The following is a 23,873-nucleotide window of genomic DNA, read 5'->3' on the forward strand; positions in this document are numbered from 1 at the left end:
TAGTCGTGTGTTGTAGCGTGTGCTTAGATACAGTAGAGAAAACAAACAGGAACGCCCTCTAACATGATGGAGTAATCAGGAGTCGCTGGCAAGAATGTCGACCGTGAGCCAAGAACACGCAGAAGACGAGTCGCAGTTGTGAAAACAAGGCAGCACTTCATGGAACGTACCATCAAATAAATTACAGGAGATTGAACTTCATTAACCTTACTTATCTAAAGAGCTTTTGCTGAGCACACATCTTCTTTTGATGGCTTTTCTGAGCATCCCTGACAGCTGGAGCAGCTGTGAGACCTCCGCCCACAGACCTCCAGTCATTCCTCTCATTCACAGCAACAGCATTTGCCTCAGTGTGTCTGAGCTCCTGCTGCTGCGTAATCGTGATCATCCGGGACCAAAATCCCTGTTTAATCTGGACTGAATGGGCGTTGGTGAAATGTTCCACTGGGCTCTGGGGGCCTGATCTGCTGGGTTCTGCTGTTGCTCGGGAAAGCCTGAGTCAGACTTGTGAAACTGGACCTCACCCGTGAACCTCCCTCTCTCTCTGACTCATTTTAACTGTTTCTGTCTGGAACTTTAAGACAGTTTTTCTGCGCTCTCATGGCCCTCATTGTGCAGTTGGTGTGAAACAATAGCTCCGAATGGGGGAGGGGCATTCGTCGACTCACCAAGTGGAAGCCCTCATGATTTTTGAACTAGTTTGATCTAAACAACGGGGATCAGTTCATTTCTTATCGCACTGAGTGGGTTTACATGCACAGTTGCAATTGAGCTACTGTAGGTCATTTAATTCAGCTCCTGTTGTTGCGCCAGGATACAAGAGCCGGGGAACAACCGGTTTCATGATGGGAGTGTGTCTGCTTCCAGAACAGTCGGCGGCAGTATGCCCTCTCACAGCTCGTCGCTGGTGTGCTTCGCAAATGAGGGAGCTGTCCAGCACAAACATGAACTTAAAGGTGATCAAACAAAAAAAACACCCCCTAAGCTGAGACAACTAAAATGACTCTATCAATTTGGGCGTCCAGGGAGTGGCAGCAGGCTACTGAGCTGCCTTCTAGCATTCGGTTCACTGGGTTGGTTACTTGTGATGCAAAAAAAAGAAAAAGATCAAAATCATCCTCAGTTTTTGATAAACATGTTTAATAAAACAAAACGCTGGGATAAACCTCCTCAAGTGAGTGTCAGAAAATAAAAATGGAAAGGCACTTGTGTGGTAGGTTGGGAGGTGAACGAGGGTCTGAAACCGCGTTAGCTGTTTTCTCGCCTCTGGAAAGTAAACATGGATATTATTCATCAGACCCTCAAGAATTTCTTGATGTGAATTAAGGTCTGGGTGGGCCACAGAAGATTTTCAGATACCAGATGCCTTCTGGAGTTTGGGAACGGCCATCACATGTCCTGGTGACGTCAGGCTCGTCTGTCTCTGGCCAGGACAGAAGACCAGACAGATGGCATACAGATGTAATTGTTGGTGTGTATAATTGCGTTGCTGAGAGTGTGTACAGTGACATAGACACAGAGTAGCGAGGGGGTTTCCTCAGCCCGCCCAACCTAAAAGGTGTGTATCTCATAAACACGGCTGTTGTCATAAACCACATGTCACCTCTGCGGCGGCCCTCGCTTCCTTCCTGGACCTTGTCATTAATAGAGAATTAAATAGCTGAGCTGACATCTGGTGAACACGAGTTCAGGAAAAGGTGGTACCTTCCGTTTAATTACTTCAGAGGGAGATCAAAGACTGTGGCCATTCTTTCCATGTTGAGGCATCATAATTAAACTGGTGCAAATTTGTGCCACACATGTTCAGGAAAATTCCTTTTTCTGCTACTGGATAATAGCGGGGGAGGCTGTGGAAACCAGGTCCAAGTGTGTGAGAGTGAGTGTTCATTACAACGAAGACATCTTATCATAGAATCCCAAACCACAGTTGCCTGATGGGCTCCAGACATGCAGTTGATGCTGCAGGTACAGAGACGCCAGGAAGTAGGAGGGCCACACCAGAGCTGGGTTTCACTTTTATTGACATCGCATCAGTTCATCCTTTCACACACAGCAGGAAGTCCGACTCTCAACATCTGCAGAGAGCCAGCAGTTCCTCTCCAAACAAACGCTGGGCAACAGTCCTGATGATGAGGATGGGAGAGGGAGCTGAAACCTGTCTGACTTACTTCCTGTTACCACCAGGTGGTGCTATGACTCATCAGTCCCAGAATCAAGTGGGTTCTTCTTTGACCCAGGCTCCACTTCTCCAAGATGGCTCATTGGCTCTGCGTAACTGTGCTGACGGACCACCAACACATTGACCAGTTCAGCTTCACCTCAAAGTTCAGCCTCAATGGCAAACCGACACTTCTGAGAGCGTCAAGCTTCTCGGGTTCATGAAAGGAGTGTTGCAGAGCTGTGTTTTGTCCAGGTGGGATCATGAGTGTGGAATTGGAGAAAGCGCCTGTGACTGAGCCGTCGCGTTTCCTAGAGAACAGTTCTAAAGCTGATGATCTCCAGAGATACATCAGCGATCTCCACACTGCTGCTGAAACTGTTTGTCATGGAGTCAATGGATCCATTCATTGCATTTTCTCCCTCACTGTGTGTGTGTGTGTGTGTGTGTGTGTGTGTGTGTGAGAGAGAGAGAGAGAGAGCAAGGGAAAGTCAGCGAGGTGCAGAGGAGGTGACTCGTGTTTAACCTGTAACTTGAGTAGTTGATAACATGGACAGAATGAAGAATGAGCTCGCAAAGAAAAGAATTGTGTGTGTGTGTGTGTGTGTGTGTGTGTACACACGTGTGCATGCTCTTGTTTCCCCCCTCACCTCCCTCACAAATTCAACTCTTGTTGTCATTACTGGTGTGTTTGGGAGGAGGGTGAACACAGACTGAACAAGAGGGAGGAGAAACCCCAGGCAGCAGAAGAAAGAGAGAAAAAAGCTTTAACCCGTAGCCAGACTTCTTCAGCGCCGTGTGCTGCACTGCGCCGCCGTGGGATGTTCAGATTTGGCTCTCCACTCTCGCGCTCCCATTAAGATATTTTTATGCTCATTTTCTAGGAGGAGGAGGAGGAGGACTAAGAGACTAGCCAGACCTATTAGCCTGGAGCCTGAAACACACACACACACTGATTCTTACTCTCTCTCTCCCTCTCTCTCTCTCACACACTCTTCCTCTCTCACACACACTCTCCCTCTCTCACACACACAGACATACACACACACACCGTCATACATTCCCCAGCTCTACGCTGCAGCAAGGTAACAGTGAGTGGATTTCTGGTCGGGGAAAAGCTCTCCGAGGGGAAGGGAAAGGACAATGCAGCACTAGCTAAAAGAAAGCCAAAAAGTGAGAGAGCTCCACACAGACAGGATGGCCACCGCAGTGTTCCAGGTAAGGAGTGTGAGACGGGGGACAAAAGCGCTGGGCTGTCTGCTATCCCAGCTCCCGGCTGGCGGCTCAGAGGTCTGCGTTGAGGATTTGTTTGGTTGGCTGGAGGAAGAGAAGCTCTCAGATTTTCAGGCTTGTGTTTGACCTGGCAGAAGTCTGCTGAGTTGGCAGGCGGCACGTCGGAGAACATTTTTGTTCTGTTTTTACATGTTGAGCATGTACGTGAAAGAGCTGGATGCTCATCTTCATGTGGACTTGTTTATGAAGCCCCTCTTGTTTCCAGGGCTGGTGCCTGTGTGTGGTCTCGTGTTCTGTGGTTGGTGGCCGGTGCTCATAGCTGGGATGACAGTGGTGGCACATGTCTGCTCTCCCGTCTCTTCTACTTCTTTCGTTTTCTCTCTTTCTCTCTCTGTCTGTCTCTCCCTCCTCTCCGGCAGCGGGTGGTGATATTTGTCAGGAGCGTATCGCTGTGCTGTTGCTTGTGTGAGTCCAGCGCTGTAGCCATGAACTCAGCTGCCTTGTTTCACAATAGGACCTTGCAAAAGTTGTTGCACAGAAACGTCTCCCCAGGCGTGAGATAACCAACTGCTTGTTGGGAATTTCTTGGCACGCAGACGAGACGCAATTGGGTCTAATTTACCTGGAACTGCTGAGAGAATGTATGAGAGCTAGTCAGCCCCGTCCGTGTGGGGCTGTCCCTTCAAATGCGTCTCAGCTGTTTGTGATTCCCGATGTTCCTTGAGAACGACATCGTCACACGAGTCCATGTGAACCAAACTGGCAACCAAACAAAACAAATCGAAATGATCATATTTTCCAAAAACGAGTGTCTCCTTCACACTTCAGCACCTGCAGAACACGAGCAGCACTAGAACTTCGCCAAGAAACGGTGGATGCACGCATGCATAGCCAGTATTTAGTTTGTTGTTATAATACAGCTGCATTTGGAGTGATGGTGTGCATCCTTTTCTCTAAACCGCAGTTTTCAAAACCACTGAAAGATTTACAACCTCACTGCATTTATGCATTCACAAGTTGTGGAATATCTAGAAAATTATTGCAGGATAGTTTCCGATAATGTGAATGTAATGAGTCCACATGTGGAAGAGCAGTATGAGAGGTTATACCACACATGTCGAGTCTTTGCGCGATGATTTGCATATGTCAAGACGAGAAGTTCAGGAATTAGTACGCTTTTATTTTTCCACACAAGTAAATATGCAAATACATAAAGAACAATTTGTCCTCTCGTGTGCTCATGTGGACACAAAAGTAGGACTTTGCAGTCTTTTCTCTTTTTTTCCTGCCTGGTCTGAAATGATCTGGATCAATACAAGTGAGGTTTACAAAGATCCAGGCCTCACAACAGAAGCAGCAGCGCTTTATTATCAAAAATTCTGACTGGAAGTCATTGCTTTGCTATCGTTTTGTTGGCACTGTAGCTAAGCTAGCATCACCCCATCTCTGGTTTGTGTTTGCTGTTCTTTATCTGTGCTTAGCACCGGAACTAAAACTGTCAGGTACAGTTTTAGCAATGTCAGTCAGAAGGTTCTGTCAGGTCCCACCAAGGTGGCGTCCACAGGGTGATGCCAGAGTTGATACTGTACCTCAGTGTTGCTTTTGGACATTTGAACATTGTTTTTAAATCTTTCAAGAGTAGAAAAGTTTCCCGTGAAGTTTGTCATCACTGGTAAAATACGTAGGACAAAGCCACACTGTTCACTGCAGCCAAAAGCCTTCTCCATGCTCGGACAATCGGACAACGGCTTTACCCGTGACATCTGGCGGCGCTGGGATGACGTACGTCCACTGGCAGCGAGCCCACGCTGGACTGGATTTCAGAGGAGGCATTTTTCATCATTACTAGCTGCCAAGGAAGCAGTTCTCCCGTCAGACTCCAGCCCCTCCCTCAGCCTTCTCATGATAGATGCCTAACCACAAGCCCTCATTGAGCCGGGAGATGATCGTGGAAGGGCTTGAGCAGCTCGGAGGTGCTTGTTGAGTGGCTCTGTGTGTGTTTGTGTTTCTCAGAGACAGGACGAGGCAGCGGTCCACAGACCATTAAAAAACACCAGCATGAATTCTCATGCTCCTCTGCTGATGTAATCCTTACTGTGTGAGTGTGTGTGCGTGTGTGTGTGCCCCTGTAAGTTGTGTGTACACTTCCTTAAAGACGAAGTACTACTTCCAGTATACGGTCTATTGTAAAAGAAAGCCCCCATTGTGGAGCTTGATCCTTTTTCTCATTACTACAGAAGTGACAGGCAGAGAAAGGACTTATGTTTGATAAATGTTCAGTCTTCAAACTTCTTGTTATGACTGGAAGTTTTGTTTCAATTGACATCACCACACAAACCATAAAAGCATAGCTGGACGAGCCAAACCTTAATTTCCCTGACTCATTTCAGCCATGCCAGTGGCATCCAGACATGGTAATACTGGCCCACTGTTTTACTCCAAGCTGACACTCTGCTGAGTGGGTTGCCAGGATGTTGCATCCCAAATGATTTTGGTGATCCGTGCCTTTCCTCTAGCACCGCAGGCTGGTCTTTTTTGCACATGCCTCTGACACAGTGGACTCCAAAGCTTCTCTGATTTTTTTCCTGCACCACCATGACCACGGTTGTGGGCCAAATGGTGACGAAGTCCACCGAGCTGTGCACCTTCAGATGATGTCATGACCCAGACATGACGGCGTTTGGTTTTCCAACATATCTGTGTCTTTCATAACATATGCAGGGCAGTCATGGAGGAAGTGAAGGCATAAATAAACGCCTCGTTTTCAGAAGAGAATACTCGCTGGATTGTGTAGTCAAGGGGGAACAGAGCAAGGCAAAATGTTGCTTTGGGTTTGTTCATTATGTTTTTATTTGCCCCACGAAAGAGCCAAGCATGGCTGGCTCCAAGATCAGGATTTGAAGTTTTGTGCATGCATATGTATGTATGCCGAACTGAGCGTGTCACAAAGTACTGTGCAGTAAGTAAAGTACTCATGTTCTGGGTATTTACAGAGACTACAAATGTAAACAAATCCAGCCCTCAAGGAAATTAGAAGAACTGCAGTTTGACTGTTCGGCACCTGAATGTGGCTGCACAGACGCCGGTGAATTCTCCCCCAGGCTTGATTTTATAGTCACTGATCCAGTCCACCGGCCCTCAGCCCTCTCGGTCTACATCGTGTTATATTGTTGAGACTCTTTTATACTGAGTCACAAGGCTCTGCAGTGTGTGCATGTATTGATAGCTTTTGTCCTCCGCACTCCTTGTTGGCACACACAGTGAACCTGCGAATCATTGGCTAAACAAATAGTCGGTACTCGTGCCAAAGCATGGTGCCTTACTGTCGGGCTTTTAGTGTAATTAATAGTAGCCACAGGAAGGATGAGCCCACGAGGGGAGGTGAAGGTGTTTGTCCAAGGACCAGTGCTGCTGTGATAATGAACTAGGACCCAGTCGAGACATGAGAAAGCTCACCAACTCTGAGAAAAATGGCCCCATCCTCTCCTGATGTGCACTTCTGTTGTTTTCTTTTCTTTTTGCTAAAACTGCCCGAAATTGTGCGTCTGTGTTGTCATCTAATAAACAGCCCTGTGAGTCTCACATCTGGAAGTGAACTCGCTTCGTTTCTCCTCATACGGCCTTCGTGAGAACTTGGGACAGCAAACAAAAATTCTCTGCACCCTCATCCACCAATGCCCCTTAAATAGAGGAAGGCCTTATAATAACCCTGAAAACAGGACCATTGCAGCGAGACATTTAATGACGGCTAATCTTTTAAATTACTCTGTGCAGTCGAGCTTGAGGCCGGCCTGGTAGAGTGGGCCTTTCTTCAACATCATTTTTAGTGTCGCAGTGAAGGATGTATTGAGAGAAAAGGGGAATCACTCCATTCTTCCACGTCGTCCCTCTCTCTGTCTGTGTGGAAACAACAAGATGGCAGCCGTAACCTCTCCTAACCTCTCAGTGTTGCTTGTTTTTGAGAAAACGTGACTAGATGGCCTTGGTGGACCATTCCAGCATCTTACAACATCAGACCTCTTTTGGATATCAAGCCAACTGATACACATGATCATCGTTGCTCCTCCCAAATGGACTTGGATGCTTTTCTGTACATTGGGTTAAATCTATTATTGCAGTGATTTGTTCTCCGATGCATGTATGTGAACTCTTGGTGAAGTACATGAGTGCCAGCAGTCACATGGAAGGGTGGAGCGGCTGTTTTCTTTTTCTTATCAAGCCTTCGTGTCGTTGGGAGGAATGTTTATAGAAAGCAGACCTGTTTCCTCACCTCTGATATTGTTGTTTGTGTTTCATAGCTGATGGATGGGGAAGGGGGTGTGGTCTGAAAACATAAAGACAGGAAATAGCGGTGCCAGGATCTGGAGTCTCTCCGAGGGCTCCTCTGTTCAGATGATGTTTGTCTGGCACCGAAAAAACATTCATATGCTTTTATTACGCCTCAGAATATAAAATATAACTGAGCGTTTGAGCTCTTTTGGCTCCCTGGACTGGAGCTAGAATGAGCAACAGGTTGTTTTCTTGAAGTTCCTGGTTCCTCTCTTTCAATCCACGTTGATATTTATACTTAAAATGCAGAATTAATATGTTTGTGCACGACTGTGTTCATTTTGCTCTCCTAGAGTGAGTAGTACTATTTATTACTGTAGTATTTGTGCTGAAAGGATGCTGGCAGGAGTCATGTTACTCATCTTCCATGCACTTGTGACAATTTTCTGACCTGATGGAAACAGAAAAGAATTAAAAGGTTCTACTGTGTTTTCCAAACCATGAAAAGAAGCCATTATTTCCTCTAAGACCTGAACAAACTAGACGGTTTTCTTTCAAACAAATCATCAGAATTCTAAGTTGTTGGGGGTTTTCTTCGTATCAGAAAAGCAGAAGAGGAAGCACAAGCTGAGATAATGATTTTATTGAGGGTCATGTAAATGGATTGTTAAGTTGAGATGTTTTCATTGCTGGCTTTGTAACGTTAGTCTGGCAGCTAAGCGTGTACGTTTTTGAAGTCTGTAACTCCACCCCCGTCAGCTGGAGGCGGGGTTTTGCTACGTAGTCATCCTGGTGCATTTTTAACCGACTTGATCCCTGCTGGCTAACATGTTGCTTCTTCCGAAGACAAATTGGAGCCTGAAGTTGCTGCAAAAATAGCAGAGGTCATTGACTTTTGAAGATGGCGAATGCAGATAAGCAGCTCTTTGAGCAACTTTCACTGGATGCTAAAGGTCCTAGCAGCCCTCCCTCTTCATAGTGCCCCCGCCGTGCCGCACCCCACCCCGGTCCTCCTCCGCCTGGCTCGGAGCCAGATGGTGAGAGCCATGCTAAATGTGTAAATCCGCATGCTGGTAAATACTGGCTTGCAGCTGAAAGAGCCTGGGAAGGGAACGTGACCCTCACTGTAACTTCGGAACAAAAGAAACAAGCTGTTGCTTCTCCCCTCTCCACGCAATCAGCAGCGTCCAACAAAGGCGGGGTGAGAATGAGCAGGCAAAGGCCACTTGAGTCACGGCCGTGGAAAAACAACATGGCAGCAACGGACAAGGCTGTTCCCTCCCTCCAGGGCTCGAGTAGATAACCCGCAGGTTTCCAAACCTTCATTTTTGTTTAATCCAAATTCGTCTCCATCCACTCAGTAACAGTACGAACGCAGGAATGACGTACACTGACGTACACAAAGCACTCACAGTGTACTTGTGCACTAAGATGAATATGAAAATAAATACACGCCCTTCCATTTCTGAAGTAATTCTATAAATCAGCGGTAGGAGACATCCAGGGAGCAGCTGAGACTGCTGTCAGGTCCCTAGTCAACCATCCCTCAGGAAAACTGAAGCAACAACTTTCACAAAAACAAACGGATGGAAATAAAAGTAAATTATACAACATCTTTGGATGGAAGCAGACCAGCCGAGCTGTTGTAGCTAAATAATCACCCTTTAAATAGCAGGGAAGTGACTGCGCTATGGACTGTAGACTGGTAGCTGTTGGTTGGTGGTGTAAACCCTTTGTGCTGCATGAAGATGAAAATGCAGAAACATTGACAGCACCAGCAAACCCATGGATGTGAGGGAGGGATGCCAGTACATTGGAGTTTCATGTCCAGTTAGCTGGAGTCATCACGCGACCATACAGAGCTCGCAGGAGGAGGGAAACAGCAGGTCAGTGGTCCAGCAACATGTTTGGATGCACGTATGGAAGAATTGCATTAGAGACAGCTGGTGGAAATGGAAGTTAGAAAAAAAACATTCTTTCAATTTTGCTACAACTGTTTTCTTACTCTCTTGAGGATTTTTTGCCTTTTTTTCCCTGCCAGAGTAAATCTGCCAAACGGACGATGGAAACCTTGTCTCTTTGCTAACCTGCTCTGAGTGCGTGACTGATCAGCCGCTTTCACTGCCGTCGTCTCTGTCTTCATCTGCGCAGCGGCAACATTGCCGTTAGCAACTAGTTCACCTGAAGGAAACTCATCAACACCTCTCTGTTTTACACTGATAGACGAGAACTCTTCTCCTCCTCCGTTACAGCCACAGCCAGCGGTGTAATGTTGCCTGTACCGCCACCATTAAATCGCTTATTTCCTCCAAAACCAGTTGATGGAACCACACGTTTCATAATTTTGCTGTGACATGACATTTCCATATTTCAGTTAAAATTCACTTGACAGTTCAAAGAAAGTAGAACTTTGGTCCCATCAAAGAGACGTTCGAAATGCTGCACAATGTTGCGCTACAGATGATTGCTTGGTTTTCAAAGCGTTATATTATTTCAAATCATACACATATGTCCACAATGATGCATGGAGGGGATAGCTTCCAATACAGGGGGGTCCGGTTTGTAATTTCCGCCCATGGTGAAAACAATACCAGCCACCCTCTGTGGCGGCTGGTAATCCATCACTGCTGGTGGATGGAGAGGCAGACACAAAGTGATACTGCATGGGCACTTGGACTGCAGCTCTGCCTTCATTCCTTTGGGCTTTGATAATTCGTCCAGACGAGTCCGCGCTCCGGCACGCTCCACCATCACGGCCTGAGAAAAACTTCTGTTCCTGCTTATGCCTCACAAACTGAATTTACACAGTGAATAACTCAGCTGGACAAACATAAGAACATAGAGCAAAGATCTGGACAAACATAAAAGCCCTGGGGAGGGGCGTGATGCCAGCAGAGAGGAGCGGTACCTGCATGCCATCGTTTCATCGTGTCTGGAATGTGCTTCTCTGGGAAAACTCTCACATTTAATCTGCAGATATTTGACTGCGGGTTGTTTATTCAAATAAGTCATCAAGTCATTATGTCATTAGTGAGACCTGGGAGACTGACAGCAGTTACATAACGGGACTGAGTGCGGAGTGTGTCGCTAGCTCGCAGTTGGCCTGCTGTAAATGAAGGCTGTCCTACAAGCCAGAGATGTCTGACACGGACTTTTGTCTGCAGGAAATGGGCCCTTGTTTAATGCTGTTAACACAAGCATGTACGGAATTCAACAACACAATTATCCTTTATTATATTACACTCATTTGAATACCCTTGATAGCATCAGTGTGCAGGCTGGCCAGGCCTTCATCCCACGCACCACAAGGCACAGACAACAGGCTTTGTGTCGTTCTCCATCTCAACGAGATTCAGAGGCCATTTGCTCAATCACGTTAATTACAAAACTTATTCATGTCGTCTGTCTTTTCTCATGATGGCTCAGAATGACTCTCAAACACACCAGCATTCAGAGTGAGATCAGAGTTTCTCCCTTTTCTTGCTGAATATGAATATAAAAATCATTTAATGAGCAACATACTGTCTCTCACATGGTCCAAGATCCATTAGCCCTCCCCTCTCTCTCCTCCTCTCCCTCCCTCCCTCCCACCTCCCCATGCAGACTCAGATTAGCTGTTTTGTCAGGAGTATTTCTCACATGGCGGTTAGCCACAGTTTGACCTGTGGCGAGCCCACCGCTAAGTGCCCACCTGCACCCCTCTATTGGATAAATATTCCCTGTGGTTTCCGGAAGATCCCGGCTCTCACTGGAGCCTCACCAAGGTGGGAAGCAGATACTTAGCATGAAGCAGAATGTGAGCTATTCTGATGTGGGCGGACCACCAACCCACCCGTCCTGACCTTTACGTCAGAGGTTTTATCTGAGGTGGTGACATCGGCGCGTTTGGCATCGCAAACCTGACCAACTCTGCCAAGCACAAATAAAATTGTAGATTTTATTGGACGTGACATTCAGCTGAGCACCACATGGCTCTTTGACACTTGGAGACCTCTTTCATCCCCATGCTGTCGCTTTATGATGATTGTGTTTCCATGTTGTTCATCATAGTGCTGGAGATCAGAGTTCAGTGCCCTGGAACATTCAAACCCACAGATATTACATGATATTAATAATTGACCTCAGCTATATGAAGTGGCCTTACACGTCAATACCAGTATACTTCCATGACGTTTCCACACCTGTACACGCGTGAATAATCCCTGTCGACACACACATTTGATAAAACTTAATAAGAGGCAGCAACATAAACATGGATGAATGTAAACCGGTTTTCACTAGAAGAGATTTTTCTCGTTTAACCTGAACAGACCATTCACTCCAATCTTTAGACAACATTTCCATCCCTTTTCCAAATGTTTCTGGCTTTATTTATCTGAAAAAATCCAGGCGTAGTAATCACTATTGTCAGATTTAATTTTGTTTCCAGGTTTTCAACGAGTGTATGAATCGGATAAATAACCAATCCTGCCTATGTGACCGATCCGCTCTGATAGTGGACGGGTTCTGCCAGGACCGCTGCTTCACCCCTCCACCAGGTTTGGTGCGAAGTAGCCTTGTAGGTTTAGCGCATTCCTGCTGACGGACAGATTACCAAACAAAAGCAACTGAAAACACGACCCCATTTGTAATGATGACATAATGTTTGACTGTAGGAGGTCAGCGGGCCTCCATCATGCCCCCCCCCCCCCCCCGCCCCCACCTTGATACCTGCAGGGCATAAAGCTTAGGTCAGTGCTCAGGTATTGGTGTTGTTTGTGTGTTTTATTAACTTGAGCTCTGCATTGCTAGATAATGATGCCACATCCAACTGTGTTCCAGACTTCCCTGCCCCCCCCCCCACTGCTCCAACACTCTTTTAATCATTCCCAAGGAAGCACAAGCTCTCCAACCGTCTTTTTACAGCTTCCAGAAGAGGAAACGCACATTCACGCTGGGCAGCTGAAAAGAATCACAGCGATTGATGACCACGCTTGTGAGAAACTGAGGTTTCTTACACAGACGAGGTGGTGTGTACCTCATTCTTGGCATATATAAGGTCCGCAGAGACTTGGTGTGAATGGTGTAACATCACCACATTCCACAAGTGACTGCACAGCGAGAGGGATGTCAGTCAACCAGGAGCTGGACAGGCCCATTCCTGACCAAATCTGACGAAATGAATAACACCTGCATGGGCGGGGCCTGTGTGAGCAGCGTGTCTGTGTAACCACAGTGGAAGGCTATATAAGAGGCAGTAAGGCAAGCTAACACACATGATATTGTACTGTTATTCAGGCTCATCACCTTCCTGATAAGAGAGCAGACTGGACACACAGCAACCCGACTGGTTTCCATGTCAGACTCGTCAGCGTGGAGAAAGAAGCACAGGTGTTGTTCCTAACATGAGCGATGGCTCTGGTTGGCCCACGTCTGACAGTGCTACAGTCAGCTAGCATGGGTGGCTGTGTTTCGATGGGCTGCGCGAGTGCGTGTGTAATGTTGGACGCTTCGCTTCCTCTGGTGATTGTGGGGACCCTGAGCTGAAGAGGGGGCCACTCTTCCTCAAGGGAGTTTCATTGAAATCCACATAAAAAAGAAGCTGAACTGATACGAGTTTGACGGTTGAAGGGCACTGGGACATGTTGTTGGCCAGAACTCAGTTCTCAACTTGAGTTTGTACACTGACCATGACGATCAGGGATAAATTAATGAAGCGACATGAAATTTCAACTTGGGCATTCGTGGACATCCGGCCAGATTGTGGACAACGGTCCTGCTGCTGGGTTGAGCTGCTGCTCAGCTTCGGGTGATCGTTGTTGATAAATGACCACAAAACGTCCTCATGATAAGAATTGTCTCTCTCGTCAGTGTTACACCAACAGGTGGAAGATAAGATCAACTTTATTGATCCTGCGACATGGAAATTCACACATTACGGCAGATCAAAAGTACAGGTAGCAAAAGCCAGAATGATGTATGATCAATTAGATTACAACGAAATATGCAGAAGCCAAAAGTGCAGAATATAGATATTCCCCTAAACTATGCATAAGACTTTGACCAGTATAATCCTTTCCCTTTTTGCAGATGCAAGGTTTATGTCTTTTTGGTGCTGCTGCTGTGGTCCAATCAAATTCCCTCCAGGATAATAAATCTTTTCATTCTTTCATAACCAAATTCTCCCAGACTGCCCGCTGACAAGGAAACAATAGTGCTTTATGCTACAATTATATTGCACAGAGTGCCATAAAATATTGTGATCCAGATTTAAATCTGCCCCGTATGTGTGAACCCCAGGAAGGATGTGCATCATCGCTGTGTGGATGACCAATTTGGATCTGCAATAAAAGATGGAATAAACAATGAAACTCTCCTATCTGTCCCCTGTGAAAACACTGTGTCAGGTACGATAGCATGTTTCTCACTGGAATCGGAGGTATCACTGACAAGTTCCACTCTCCCAACATGCATCATGAACACGTAGGCAGATGCAGGCGTCGTCAGGTGAAACACTGACCAGACCTGAGGGGTCCAGGAGCTAGACAGGCCCCTGAAGGCCCAGACTGATAAGGCTGGTGGAGCAGGAGGGATGCTAGCAGAGTTAGAATAACGTGTAGCAGGCGGAGATACTGTATCCCGTCGACTCCAGACACACTTCACCATGCCAGATGAAGTTCTCCAAAACACAGACACATTCCTTGGAGATGTCGTCATCCCGTCGGCTGGTGATACGCAGGACGGCGTGTTGACCAATAGTGACACACAGCACAGGAACATTTTGTTCCCATTAAAACAATTCTTCTCTAATTGTCACTTGTAGCACTTATTTCCAAACCGCACCACCAATTAAAGTCTCAGACTCAGAAGTGCTACCAGACACTGTAATAGGTGTATCAGCTGCTTCTGCAAAAAGTTACTGAAACATGTAATCTGATTAAGGTCATTTCCTGTTTAGAATCCCAGATGGGATTCATGGAGCAGCCATAAAGAGACCTCCATGAGCAAAGGTGACTCACTCGTCCTCAGCGGTTTCATTCTAATCAGCTCAAGCAGCCACCCAGGAGCGCTTTTAGAGTTTGTCGAACCAAAACTCTGAATATTGTGGATATTTTTTGTCATCGACATGCTTGCTGCAGCTGCTGATGGTCTTGTTCATTACGAATGATGATGCGTATGAAAGACATGACTGCTTAATTTACGTCAAAATGGCAACATTCTCTCTTGAAAGTCCGGGATGCAATTGATTGTTCTGTCAGTGAATATTTGGTCTCTTTTGGACTTCTCTTCCACCCGTTTGTCTTCTATTGTTTATGGTTGACTGGAGTCTGTCTCAACTTCCTGCTGTTGGCAGGAACTTCCTCTTCAAACTGCAAACAAACTACACCAAGATTCTATTTCGATCTCGACCAGGACCACCTGTTTTGTTCTGACCAAAGTGTCGTCCATCTACGGTTGCGTGGAGGCGGCATGGCTCAGGATGGTCGTGGTCGTCATCAGAATGTAACTGGTTCAATCCCTAATTCTCCAGGGACCATGCCGATGTGCCCTGGACCAACTGTGCAAGGAGCTCTACGGTAAAAGTAGACGATGAAATAGAAGCAGATTTATATGCACTTGCTGTATGATCAAACATAAGCAGACTTGGAGGGCACAGAGGGCCGATGTTGAGACGCGTCCACGTGGGCCGGATGAGGAATGTGAGTCCTTCTGCAGTAAAGCTAAACAGATCCGAGGCCCTGAGCTGCAATGAAACAATTAGTCCTGGATAAGGAAAGTGGTGGAGCAGTAGCACAGATGAAAGGTGCTTTCAGGGGTCAAGAGTTGTGATAACCTTGAGGCCTCATCTTACAATGTAAGCAGTAAAAGAAGAGACAGAAGCGACTGCAAACCTGTCCTGAGAAGTCGGCTGGGCTTTATTCTAGTAAAGTAAATGATGGTGAAACAGGAACAGAGGGACAGAGCAGACATGCACAGGAAGGAAACCTCAGTGGCGAAGTCCCATTTGTCTCAATACTCAGCAAGGACGGTCATCTCTCGGCGGAAACGCTCCATTCCAGTCTCCTGTTAGAGGCCAGGAACATTACCTCTTCCTGTTTATCAGCGACAGCGCTCACGCTGTGACTCCAAGCTCACGACATGGCCGGGATGCTAATCGGATTAGCCCGGGCTCCTGACATCCCCTGACATATCATTAGGTGCTCTGAACAAACCTTCGTCCCTGACTATGCTTGACGCTTACGTTAGACTTCGGATGTCAGATGAGAGTTCAGCTTTTCTGTCACATTACAGCAGAGCTGAACTCATTACCCTTTCCTTCACAGCTGACAGATTTCCTGTCATCTGTAGTCATTATCGTAAAGCTTCGCCAGCACCAGTCATAAACATGGGCACTCCTGGCGGAAATGGTTCATTCAGTTGAGGTAGAACATTGTGAGCCACCTTATTTAATGTTGCATTGGATGGTTTTTGTCTGACGTGTGTCCAGTGGTCACTCCTTGAGCTTCAGCCCCTCCTCGAACTCCTGAGGAAATACCTGTCTGCTACTGTGTTCACCAGCTACTTGCTAACTGCTAACACTTGGTTGATACACAGGTTGTTAATAGTTGGTTTACTTTTTGAGAAATTATTCCTTATTATCTTCCCCAAAAAGATGGCACGCTCTGTTCGCAGTGAGCAAGTTATGTGTTTACTACTGAGAATATTCACTTTACCCTTTTCATCTTTTGTCAGTGCGAAAATACTTCTTTAGCTTCGGATCTAATCAAGTCTGTCCTGACCGCGTCTCTTTTTGTTTTCAGGTGTCTTCGTCTTGTGTTCCAGCAACAAACTACGAGCTGGTGAGTAAAACTTCTGGGGTTCTGTTTTTGTAATTGCTTCCATGCTGTACTTGCTCAGCAGGCATTATTGGGTCCTTCCTGCTGCCGAATTATTGCAAACAGCGTTGAAATAACAGCCTCCATCGGCGCCACTAACAGCCACGAACAAGGCGGTTACTGTTGGAGATAATGAGCCATTATCAAGAGGCCCTCGGTGACAAACTGGGATTTAGGGCTGTATAAATAAACTGGACTAGAAATAAGTGCTCTGCTTGACCCTGCCGTGACCCCTGTGACCCTTGCCCCTGGACCCCAGCCCTTGCTATTCCTTTCACCATCGCCTTCCAATCCTACCACTTAAAACGACACTACCCTCTCTCATCACACTACCTTCCAAAAGAATCATTGCAGTCTGACAGTTACCTCGCTGAAGCGCCTCGTTTCCTGGCCGCAAATTGTTCGAACCAAGCAATCTGATTGGTTAATTAGATGTTAGAACATGTTCAAATCCCTGCAGCACACCAGGCTGCGCTACGACTGAAGCTGCCTCGCCACCAGAAGTCTCGAGCCCTCGTTGAGCAGAACTCACCGTGGTTTGTTTTTGTGCTGCTCAGCCGGTGTTTGCTGTGTTGTTGTGTGGATGAGAGTTTTCAGACAAACTTTTCTTGTGTCTAACAGCAAGAAATCAAATCTGTGTGTGTGTGTGTGTGCCTGAGCCGCTGACAGTGACATGACGCCCCTCGCTTCAGAATTCATGGACGTAGTTTTCTGTCCGTGGAAACGCAGTTTAGTGACTCCCTGATAGGGATTTTTACACGTATTTAGGCTTCATTCTGTTCTGTAGATTAGATGTGGCAGACAAAATGGTTCTGGGTGGTGGAGGCTTCTGACTCGAGCTTTAAATGTCTGAGGGCAGAGGGCAAAAAGGGCATTTAAAAAAAATTCCACCCTCGAACGTGGACCTTACATTGCCTTTGCTTGAACGGGAGGTGACACGACTACTCAAGACAAAAATCCTGGGCCTTTTTTTGATGTGATTGCTGCTCTCTAATTATAGTAGGATTTTACTTGGCTTGACATTATTTAGCTATTACTTTCTTTGTTTAGCTGAAATGTTTAAAAAAAGAGATTGCGAAAACAATTCTAGATAAGGAATGATAATAAAATCCTGTTTCCTTGAATGTGCTATATCATGATGACGTCTTCCACTCTGTGAAACAACAGTGAGCTGGGTCGTAGTCTGAGTATGAGGTGATTTTTCAAGGGCAGTAAAAACACATGCTTGCCTTGTTGCCTTTTTTGGTAATGGCATCGGACGCTGTGTTAGGTTTGGATACGTTGTGCTCTCTCTCTCGCTAGCATGTTGTGTGTGTTTTAAATGGTTTTGGATGCCTGACAAACCACAGCAAATATCCCCTGCACTTTCCTCAGCTCACACAGTGAGCAATATTTCTCAAAATTTCTTGTTTTTCTTCCATAGAAGCTGGTGAAATCATGCTAGAACATGTTATTATCCCTCACAGATGCACACTGGATGCTTTCCCCATGAGAACATCTGTTAAGGACATATGCAGCAGTTTGTGGGCAGCTGATGAGAGTTTCTTCCAACATTCATCAGCTCGGTGAAGCCGACCTGTAGTTCTGGTCGTGCTGTCTCATCTCTGCTGACTGCTTCAGTCGTTTGCACAGGTGCATTTGGAATTTCATTCGTCACCAGAAAAATATCAGTACATTTGGATGTATGGGATGGGAAAAAGATTTACGGTGTTACGGATCCTTCAGCTATTTTATTATCTTTATTATATTATGTTTAGTATCTTGTCTGTCGATATGTGTTGGCCGTGCCATGGACCGGAGACCCGTCCAGGGTGAACCCAGGCAGCTGGGATAGGCTCCAGCCCCCCACCGCCGTGACCCTTAACAGGATAAGCAGTACAAAATGGATGGATTTATTATGTGAACCCAGTCTAGAAACAGAGTGGATGAAGTGAGTCAGGCGTGCAACAGCTTGCACTCTTGCTCTATTGTTTTTAGGCTGGAAGGAATGAATCTACTTGCCAAGAAGATACGTGTGACCAATAACATTTGAACATACAGTACATCAGGCTACATCCACTGAAGCCTGAGAGCTCTCTAGAGCCTGAGAGTTAGCCAGAGCCTGAGAGTTAGCCAGAGCCTGAGAGCTAGCCAGAGCCTGAGAGTTAGCCAGAGCCTGAGAGTTAGCCAGAGCCTGAGAGTTAGCCAGAGCCTGAGAGCTAGCCAGAGCCTGAGAGCTAGCCGTAGCCCAAGCACTATCTAGAGCCCGAGAGCTAGCCAGAGCCCGAGAGTTAGCCAGAGCCCGAGAGCTATCTTGAGCCCGAGAGCTATCTAGAGCCTCAGAGTTCTCTAGAGCCTGAGAGCTCTCTAGAGCCCGAGAGCTAGCCAGAGCCCGAGAGTTTGCCAGAGCCCGAGAGCTAGCCAGAGCCCGAGAGCTAGCCAGAGCCCGAGAGCTAGCCATAGCCCGAGAGCTAGCCAGAGCCTCAGAATTCTCTAGAGCCTGAGAGCTCTCTAGAGCCTGAGAGTTCTCTAGAGCCTGAGAGCTCTCTAGAGCCTGAGAGTTAGCCAGAGCCCGAGAGTTAGCCAGAGCCCGAGAGCTAGCCAGAGCCCGAGAGTTAGCCAGAGCCCGAGAGTTAGCCAGAGCCCGAGAGCTAGCCAGAGCCCGAGAGCTATCTCGAGCCCGAGAGCTCTCTAGAGCCCGAGAGCTAGCCAGACCCCGAGAGCCAGCCAGACCCCGAGAGCTAGCCATAGCAACAGTTCACTTGTCATCCTAAATTTGTGCAGTGTTGTAAGGGGTTTCAATGGGCTGCTGGTGTTTCCAACCTCCATAGAAATGATTATTTCACAGACAGCACGTGTAAATCCGATGCATTCCCGCATCCATAAGAGGAACTGATCAGCTCTGAGGCCCACGATTCTGATGGATCCTACCGCTAGATTCTAAATTGCAATTCCCCTCGTGAGTATGACTACAGTGCTGCATGAATCGTTCCTTGGCAGATCTACAAGGATCATTTTTAGGATCAAGTTCAGATCAAGTGTCACAATGAACCTGAGCTAGAAAAGGCCAGTAAACACACTGTCAAAGCTTTGTTTTTGGCTGCACCAAGAATTGAATGCATGGGAAACAGATAAAGAGGAAACAACTGCTGACATCAGCATTGCCAGGGCTCACCAGATCAGGCCAGTGTGGCGCTGACAAGCTTGTGTTTCAGCTGAGTAAAGCCTGCTCTGTGTGTGTGTGTCCCCTTTGTGTCTCTGTGTATTTCTTGCGCTGTGACAGGAGGTGGACGTGGGAGTGTGCACGTTACCAGCAGTCGGACGTTGGTGTCAGGCCTTCTTCAGCCCTGGTTTGGTGAATCCCTTCACTGATGATGAAGGATTTACTGCTCGACTCAGGTGGCTTGAAGTATCAACTTCATATTAACCGCCAGGAGAAAAACAACGACAAAATTCCAAGAAAACTTTTCATTTTTGTGAATCCAGGACCTAAAAATCTGGAAGATGACAGCTCGGGGATGTGTAACCTCACCCTGACCCGGGCTGAGATTTTAGGAGCTGAACATTGAAGGTTTTGAGTTTTACATCATGACATCTTCTCTACATCGTCTACTCAAGATTCTATATTTGGCAGTCATTCGGTCTGTAGACAGAAATAGGGATGAATCATCCGCCTACAGGAAGGCAACGCCACCTGGTCGTCTGTTGTGATTGTTGATGTCCCGTCCAACAGAGACGATGCCGCTCATCCAAACACTCAAGGAATACACACACACACAGAAAAACCATAAACCACTAACACCTACGTCACCCGGCTTCTCTTTTATAGGTCCTGTGTAGCAGGGGAGCAGGGCCGCTGTATGGCTGAGTAATGAGTTACTGCAGGGCAGAAATGATCTCGATGTGGTCCAATTAGCGCTGTGTTTAGAACCGCACATATTTCCCTGATGTGCCCTCGATTACATCGTGTATACAAGCAGGCATCCTGTAACAGCATGGTCCTGCTTCCCTGGGAATGTGCGAAGCAGCTCGTATACCAAATGGACACATTAAATATTCACCCAGGAGTCCTGTCCCTGCATGTCTTCAGGGTCTGTGTGGGAATCCAGCATTATCAAGAGTGGGGTGATTACATAAGAGCCCAGCGGCTCTGGAGACACTGAAGATTGAGTGAGCTAGTTAAGTGTTGGACACTCGTGTCACAGAGGTGATGTTTGAACTGTTGCTCAGTGTTGCCCCACCCCCAAAGGGGAGGGGGAGGTCTTTTTGGAAGGTTTTTCCTAGAAGACATTCATATTTAACTGGATTATTCACATGGGTTGTTTTTGTGTGTGTTTGTTTTTCAATCCAAAAGCATTTCCAGTCACTTTAAGGGCATTCTAGTCATATCCTAACCCCACCCCCCCACAGCGGTCAACACGCAAACAACAGAGAGAGAAAGAAAAACGTGGAAATTGAGTGTTAAGTAGAGACTAAATCTTATTAGTGTTTAAAGGAAACAACTATAAATTATTAATTTAACTGGATTTTGTGTTGCTGGGCCAGAGGGGCTGTAAGATCAGAAATGTGTCCAACAAACCAGCATCATGGACATTTGTACTGAATACATGAAGCCGGTCTTCTAGAGAAAGGGATTCCAAACGTGCTGAAGGAGTAGAAATACTTGGCAGATGACTTGAGAGACTCTCACATGTTGGACTTTGCTTCTGGTTACATAACGTCCAAGTCCATATCAGTGGGAGCAGGAACAGGCGGGCTGAGAAGTCAGAGGTGGTTCAGGGTCAAAGACGGCTCAGGGTTTTTTCCCACAGAGTGGAACGTTCACTCTCCTCCTTGCTGGTCCTGAGGGATCCCTGGTATTTCAGAAGCCCCCTCGCCCACGGGGATGGGAACAGGAATACATTCTCTAACCCTGGATACACACAGGCCTGCGCGGGCCGTCCCTCTTCAGCGCCGTGTTTACATTTGTGGGACGTGACTGTGTGAAAGCTAGAGATGAAGGACCGCCGAGCATGAGAGACAGCCAGCTGTGTGTGTGTGGTAAGGACTCCTGATGGGGGGGGTGTGTGTGTGTGTGTGTGTGTGTGTGTGGTTGTCTTAAATTCATTTTACTGTTAATAAACTGCAGCAGTATTGAGTTGTGAGGGATGGTCGTCGTGTTTGAGCTTTTGTTTTTAGCCAATTTCACTTCCTAACAAGAAATCCAAGAGTGATAGATGAGTCAAGTCTGACTCCAACAGTGTTGGGGGTTTTTAACACAAAAATAGAAGACAGCAGTGTTGCTGTCTGCTGGTCTGTACCTCCTGGAACCTGTGCCAGAGCTGAGGACTGGAGTCTGAGTCTTTGACTTGAGCCACACACCTGTAACTTGTGAAAACCTGGAAGCTTGACTGGAGCTTTGACACCTGTGGGCTCTTTATTTGGTATCTGACGAGCAGTGTTATGTGTTGTGAGGGACTCCAAAGACTGGACACTTGACTTAGACTTGCCCCCTCCAAGACATCAGACTGGACTTGGACTTACAGTGAAAGACTTGTGAGCAACTCTGGTTGAATGATGTATGCCGTGGTGACTCCAGGAGATGGAACGCTTCACATCGCCAAACGTGCATGAAGCCCCTTCCTAATCAGACAGGAATGAACTCTGAGGCTTGTCTGGTGAAGTACAAATACCTTTTTAGGCAGCTGCTCGAGTGGAAAACAAGGTTAAACGTGCTGCCAAACAGCTGGGCTTCAGTTCCTGCCGACTGCCGACAAATGAGCTACTTGAGAGTCAGAATGTGTGAATGACTCTGGCCTGTAGTTTGTGTTTACTCCCACTAGAAGGCACTGCTGAGCACATCTGTGTCATGTGTCACATCTGCAGTGATGGACAGAGTTTGACACAGAGTACTGCAGTCAGACGGAGGTGTTGTAGCCTGTGGACGGATTCTAAAACCAAACATGCAACTGAAAAGAGATGAGCATTTATTTGCAGAAGCACTTTGAGGTGAAGCTGCCGCGCAGTCCATCAGAAGTGTTTGAGCACGGCTACATGTAAAGAGGTGGAAAACAAGAGCCGACCTCAATTCAAGTCAACATAACAATTTCACAAATAACATACAAGTTTGTCTCCATATATTTTCTCAGTCTAATATCCAGTACAACATCTAATTGGAGGCAGTTTTATCGTCCGTTCAAAGGAGCCACATAATCTGTGTTCAGGATATCACTTTCTTCCTGAGGTGGAAAGGTTTTTGGGAGCTTCCATGTCATTTTACAGAAGAAAGCACTCTTTTGTGGGGATGTGTTTGATTCTCTGCTTGTTGCACCGCTGCAGTGAGCCCAACAATCTGCTTATGAATGCGCTCTGCAGCAGCTGCAGGCTTTCTCACCAGAGCAAAATGAAAGCGTCTGCATGATTCCAGCGGCTCGGATGAAGCATCAGCACATGGAGGCACGTGTGGGACCGCGAAGCATGTGGGACCTGCTCCAAGATACAGTGTAAACAGAGAGGGGGAGCCGGTGTGTAGCCTCGCTGCTGCCAGTCCAAATCTGTGTTTAAGTCTCCAAAGAAAGCAAGTGTCTAAAATTCACGAGTCCGTCCAAGGTGGGGTGGGGGGGACTGCAGAGGGATGGACTCTAATCCATCCCCCGGCCTGGATCAGGTTTCCACGCTAGTGTTTATGGCTGTCGGCCAGAATGCCTCGCCTTCCATTCTCTGTGTGGCTTTGAGCTACAACTGTGGAATCACGTGTGCTTGACTTCTCTCTTTATATCAACGAACCCCTGATATTTAAAAACTCTCGCCAAATGATTTCCCATGTTGAGCTCGTCGCTGCCAGGTGAATCTGTGTGCATGTCACAGGGGATGGTGTTCCCATACTGCTGGGACGATGCATACTGAGCATGCTCAGTGGGCAGACCAGCTGGCTACTTCCTGTTAGCTCTCTGCTAACTTGAATGCGGCGCAGTGATTTAATCATGTGTTCGCTCTGGACTCTCCAATTGATCAAATTCTGACTGTGAAATGAGTCGCATCTGTAAAGATGAAAGCAGCGGAAAAGGCAAAAATCACTTAAGGTGAGAAAAAAGTGAGGGAATCTGTTTGAACGCTGCCTTCTCTCACATGATGGCTCTGAATATGCATCAAATTACACTGATGAAAACCAGACTTCTGACATGAGCGCATGCTGACAGCTGGTCGCGATGAACGTCGCCACCACAAGGGGGAGACACAAGTGCAGAGCAATCTATTTTGAGGTTTCTTTCGCAGTTTGGTTGCAGTGACAAGTTTAGCAACAGGAATTTCTGGTTAGGTTTAGGAAAGCGCCATGGTTTTGGTCGTTTCACAACGTTGACCACAACATTAACCACACGTCCCAAGGAAAGACGTCTCCC

At 46.8% G+C, this 23,873-nt stretch overlaps 1 protein-coding gene across 11 annotated transcripts in view; it reads left to right on the forward strand.

Moving 5' to 3' along the window:
• Positions 1 to 23,873, forward strand: part of tns1b (tensin 1b) — a 150,419-nt gene that overhangs the window by 65,878 nt on the left and 60,668 nt on the right. For 9 of the 11 annotated variants that reach the window (XM_086219616.1, XM_086219620.1, XM_086219627.1 and 6 more), the window contains exon 4: positions 16,441 to 16,479. In XM_086219616.1, the coding sequence (XP_086075742.1) occupies positions 16,441 to 16,479 (39 nt within the window). Of the gene's footprint in view, positions 1 to 2,851; positions 3,377 to 16,440; positions 16,480 to 21,337; positions 21,535 to 23,873 lie in introns of those variants that run through there. The other 2 variants (XM_086219623.1, XM_086219625.1) reach the window with 2 other exon arrangements.

Source organism: Aulostomus chinensis, chromosome 12 (genome assembly GCF_037954235.1).
Source record: "Aulostomus chinensis isolate RoL2024-O1b breed Wild chromosome 12, RoL_Achi_v1.0, whole genome shotgun sequence".
In the NCBI taxonomy this organism is placed as follows: Eukaryota; Metazoa; Chordata; class Actinopteri; order Syngnathiformes; family Aulostomidae; genus Aulostomus; species Aulostomus chinensis.